The sequence below is a fragment of the Triticum urartu genome, chromosome 7A (genome assembly GCF_056163025.1).
Source record: "Triticum urartu cultivar PI428250 chromosome 7A, HENAU_Tu73, whole genome shotgun sequence".
Lineage (NCBI taxonomy): Eukaryota > Viridiplantae > Streptophyta > Magnoliopsida > Poales > Poaceae > Triticum > Triticum urartu.
This window is the reverse complement of record NC_141879.1, coordinates 111,006,565-111,010,958: the sequence shown is the minus strand read 5'-3', so window position 1 is coordinate 111,010,958 and position 4,394 is coordinate 111,006,565. Positions and strand designations below refer to the sequence as shown.

Genomic DNA, 4,394 nt, shown 5'->3' with positions numbered 1-4,394 from the left:
TGGCGGTGTCCATGAAAACAGAAATGCTTATAGTCGGGTCAGGTTGTTCTTCTACACTTTGTGTCAACTGTGAATGAAGTATGCTGATAGCATAAAGCCGCAAAAGAATGTTTATCTCAAACTAGTTTCTTCATATATTTCTTTCATTCATTCAATCATCCACATAGGCTGCCTGCTATAGGTGTGTACAAAATGACTAATGTACAAAATCACCTCTTCATCAGGACGCCGCCATCAGAAGTGGGGCGGCGGCTGATCCTTCCGCTCATCCAAACGAACATACTTTCTCTGGAAGACGATAACACAGATAGAGCGTTAGTGACAAGCAAACAAACAAACATGTCGTAATTTCCCAAGGAAAACATTTTAGCAATGAACGTCTACCTTGTACTGCACTGAGGCAACAAAGACGGTCGTCATCAACGTAGGTGGCATTAAGCCCCATCATCCATGAACCAACTGATATGTCATCATGCGCATAGCTCTGCAGCGATGCACTGCATATTGACAACAATAAAAGAGTTAACCGAATCGAAGCTTGGAAGTAGGAACCCTGGTTTGTTGGAAGTACAAAGACCCAAAAATGATAGGTTTTGGTCTTTAAACACGTAGCAATTGCTAGTAGCATCTATCGCACAACTGTTAAGAATGGAATGCCAAACATAATTATAGTATCTTAAAAGAAATTGTTTTATATGTGTCAGTTAGCCAGTAATAGCATGTCAACGAATGAGTTCTTCTCAAATGCCTATAGTCAGTGAGATAAATGATTATTTCGTTAAAAGCTAAATATATCAAGATGATGGATTAACACGTGATAGCACATGGGCATGTCCTAAGGAAATTACATATGTGAGAATAAAGTAACCAAGAAAACCAAGTGAGCTTCTGATCAACCAAGAAAACCAAATGAGCTTTTGATCGACCAAGAAAGACTTGACCTAGCTGCAACATTCAAACTGCTGATCCTGCTAATGTATATAACATTGAGCAAACTCAAAATCTCAGGAGACGACACACACTGCCAATGCTCTGAGCTATGGATGCAAATTGATGGCCCATAAGGTAGCCTCTGACCCTATCTAGTTCAATCAAATGAACTAAAAATTCTAAAAGAGCAACATGGTTGGTGTTGATAAAAATGGTTCAGCGTAGGATTAAATATAAATAAAATACACACCAATTACCTGTTTATGTTGATGTAGCGAGCCAAATTGTTTGAGAGGATAAATAAAGAACCAGCAGCATGGCGAAAATACCTGAGATTAAAAATCAAGCAATGAAAAGCAAGAACCTAGAGAATGAAGATACTAAAGAAGGTTAATGCATCAGGCAGAAAGGAATTTAAAGGCTAAGCATGTCCAATTACTAAAAATAACATGCATATAATTGAATCTCGGCAATTACAACTTACAAGCACATGACGCAAAATGAACTGCAACTTAATGTCCGTTACAGGTCTATTCAGTTTAAATATGTGGCAGAATAGAATCCACAAGATCAGCGAGACCTAGTCCCAGCACACAGTAAAAAAAATAGCATTATTTCATCTAGACATTATTTCAGCCAGTTGAAATGCTTTAGGTCTGTATGCGCATTACACTCAATCATCCAGATCCTCAGGGATAAAATGAGGTCAGATTTTTCTGATCAACATTCACACTCCAAGTTTCTGAATTTAGGCACAGAGTTATTAATATCATCTAACATTATGCTACTAAGACGCAGGTAGGCTAACTTCCAAATGGCAAGAACCAGGCATAAACTGCACAAAAAAGAGCTGATTAGACACATATGAACATGCCAGGCTACTTACGTCCTTGAATCTCCAAATTTCCACCATTCAGGTTCATACCATTGTTGCTCCCTGAAATTGAAATTGACATCAATACTTTCTGACTGATTGATTAACCAAAGCACAAAAGAACGCTACATTCAAACTACAATATCGCTCAGATGTAAGCATGAAGGCGGTGCAATTATGAATGTACTGCACACTTTATTTTCAAGTCATGTAATAGGAGCACCTATGAACTATGGTTACTAGATGTCCCTTGATTAGGAAGGGTGTCAGCATGGAAGGATCAATCCAGAATTAAACCCCAAAAGTAGAAGCTGCTTCCACTCATGAATGGATGGTCTAATTGGAGTTAAATAGATGGTCTGAATACAAAATGATGATGATGATAATAGGTAGGAAAGCACATACTCTTCACTAACGACAGCTCCTGATTTCATGCAGCCCATGTACAACCCAGGGCTACCTCGACGGATGTTAAGCATCTCAATTAACCCAGCTAATGGACAATAGCAAGGAGTCAGGGGAAAGAGAAGCTGGGATCAATTGATCAGAAATAGGGAAAAACAGTTTTACAGACAAAAACTGAAATTTAAAATTACCCAAGTCAAGATTAATGTTATCGTCAATCTTGACGTAGAACTCTGCATCCCAAGCTTCTATTGCTGCACTGAAGAAAAACTTAACTTTTTTAGGTAATTCCTCTGCAGCCTCCTCGTGACTTTCCTGAATGGTCATTGATTGGCTTAGAACAAGGTGCATTAATTCCAAGGTTTGACAAACGAAAATCGCAAAAAAAAAACGCTTTAGTGATCCTCTCAAGCTATATGAATTTCATTGTTACTGCAGGATCATCAATGAATGAAATGCAAATGATTCTCGAGGATGCAATGCAGTCTTTCATGCTATCAAGGTAAAATTCCTATGCACGTCGTACCACAAATAGTGAAGTTCTGAAGGTAAATTGAGAAGAGACATTATATTAGATATTAAGTTATTAACCAAGCCTTACCAGAATCAAGAAATCGTTTGTCTTTCTGTTCTCTTCATTAATATTACGGTCCAAGCTATCACCTCGATTAGGACTGCAGTGTCCAAAAGGTAAATTCAGCCAGAGGACATGGATGGATTCTAACTAATATCTTAGCACAACTGAAAGGTATAGTCGAAGAACAAAACCTTCGGCCAATAACAAAACGAATAACCACACCCTTTTCCTCAAGCGTCTTTAAAGCATCACCTGAAATTTACAGTGAGGTAGAAGAACAGAGTTATTCTATGAGTGAAGGGGATCCTGGTTTATGTTCAGCAATTAGAATTAGAAAGCCAAAATTAGGCAGCCTTAGTTTAATCGACTGTAGTTACGTTACAAAAAATGTAAGTTTGGTCATTTGGTAACTACCATCAACCTACAGTCCCAAAGCAGTGCAGTTCCAATCACAGTTGTTCTCTTCAACTAGTCAGTGTGTTATGATCAACTGGTCACTGCTATCCTATGAGTGAATGGGGTCCTGGTTTATGTTCAGCAATTATAATTAGAAAGCCAAAAACTAAATTAGAGACCTAGTTTAGTTTATGTTCATCAATTTTGGTTACGTCACGAAAAATATAAGCTGGGTCATTTACCACTACTATCAACCTGCTGTGTCAAATGACAGTTATTCTCTTCAGCTAGTCAGTGTTCTGTGTTCAACTGGTCAGCGCCATCAGGGGTGGGTTTATTTTGTCAGTGAGAAGAGTAGTACAAAATGAACAAGAAGAGCAAACCTCTGGGCATCCAGGAGCCACGGAAGGTGTTCCTCTTGAGCCGGGAGCCAAAGCCAGTGTAAACTCCAATGACCGCAAGGAACTTCTTCCTGCCGGAACCCTCAGTACCAGTACCACCAGTCCCGTTCCCCCACAAGTAGCCCTCGCTCTTCGCCTTGGCAATGTCCATCTCCGCCTCGGCGATCTTCCTCCCAATCCCACTGCCACCAAACAACCCATTTCGAATCAACAAACCGGACGAAGCCATACCAGAAACCAGAAAATCTCAGTAGAGAACCGAGAAATTACGTGCATCCGAGGTCCCTCAGCTTGTCGTCCACCGAGATCTCCTTGGGGAGCTGCGATTAAGCGCGGCCGTCAGGGGGAAAATCGAGAAGATAAAAACGAGAGGTGGGCGGGGAGAGGAGGGGGGGAGGAGAGATCCGCACATTGCTGGTGCTCTTCTGCAGGAGGCCGGAGAGGACCGCCCGGGTCTGCGCGTCCTGCCATAGCCTGCGGGCGAATCGAGGGGGGATCAGAGCTGGTGGGCGGAGGGGAGATCTGGGGAGGACGGGGAGGGGGAGGGCGCGAGCGTACCGGCCGGCGACGTACACCCAGGCGAGGCAGGCGAGGAAGGCCATGACGAGGGGTGCCTTGCCGGCGGAGGCGGCGGCGGCGGAGGAGGAGGGCGGGGGCTTGAAGCGGCGGTTGTCCCGCCGCATGACGCTCGCCAGTGTCTCCATGGCGGCGATCTCCTCCGACGGCTCCGACCGAGCCCACCTGAAAAGCGAACACTGCACCCTGTTTTGCTTTGCCGATGGGGCAAAAATTGAAATACGTACAGAAAATT

At 42.7% G+C, this 4,394-nt stretch overlaps 1 protein-coding gene across 1 annotated transcript; it reads right to left on the bottom strand.

The window, feature by feature from the left end:
• Positions 1 to 4,394, bottom strand: LOC125522188 (hydroxyproline O-galactosyltransferase HPGT3). Its single transcript, XM_048687275.2, has 12 exons — positions 4,142 to 4,394; positions 3,994 to 4,057; positions 3,854 to 3,903; positions 3,566 to 3,765; positions 2,978 to 3,038; positions 2,811 to 2,883; positions 2,401 to 2,524; positions 2,210 to 2,297; positions 1,817 to 1,867; positions 1,188 to 1,259; positions 385 to 497; positions 1 to 288 (listed from the first exon to the last, which is right to left on the bottom strand). Exons 1-12 carry the CDS (start codon positions 4,285 to 4,287, stop codon positions 266 to 268), a joined length of 1,065 nt encoding a protein of 354 aa, XP_048543232.2. The 5' UTR covers positions 4,288 to 4,394; the 3' UTR covers positions 1 to 265.